We start from the raw sequence: 469 nt of genomic DNA on the forward strand, positions 1-469 counted from the left end.
GGTAATAAAGTATAAAAAGTTATTGAAATTAATGTGACCATGCATGCTTAATATGAAAGTAAAAGATTTTACATTAATTAGTACAGACATTCTATACTCACATCTGCAATATTGCCTTTTAATGTAACATAACCTTATAACCACAACTATACAACAAACTACATTTAAATCTTTTTGAGCATTATGATACAAAAACTTGAATAAACACTTTGAAAAACAATAATACTAATAAGTTCTGTTTGCAAGCATAATCATACCACCTGCCTTTTGTACACCTAAGCAATAATTTACCTGAATACTCTCTTGGGATTTGGGATATCACTCCTTCCAAGGAAACAGCGTAGCAGCTGTGTGCAAGCCTCGCCCACCTCCCTCTCAGACAGCCTCTCCATGTACTCTGCCTCAGCCCCACCAATCCAGCCACACAGCATGGCTTTCTGGTTGAACACTGGATCAAACCCAGAGATGG

General features: G+C 37.1%; 1 protein-coding gene across 1 annotated transcript in view; it reads right to left on the bottom strand.

Annotated features, from left to right (window-relative positions):
- Window positions 1-463, bottom strand: part of LOC119582037 (spermine oxidase-like) — a 1,693-nt gene extending 1,230 nt beyond the window's left edge. Inside the window, exon 1 of the mRNA XM_037930277.1 lies at window positions 292-463. Coding sequence (XP_037786205.1) covers window positions 292-431 — 140 coding nt within the window. The 5' untranslated portion in view covers window positions 432-463. The remainder of the gene's footprint in view (window positions 1-291) is intronic.
- Window positions 464-469: the final 6 nt, after the last annotated feature.

Source organism: Penaeus monodon, chromosome 15, assembly GCF_015228065.2.
Source record: "Penaeus monodon isolate SGIC_2016 chromosome 15, NSTDA_Pmon_1, whole genome shotgun sequence".
NCBI lineage: Eukaryota > Metazoa > Arthropoda > Malacostraca > Decapoda > Penaeidae > Penaeus > Penaeus monodon.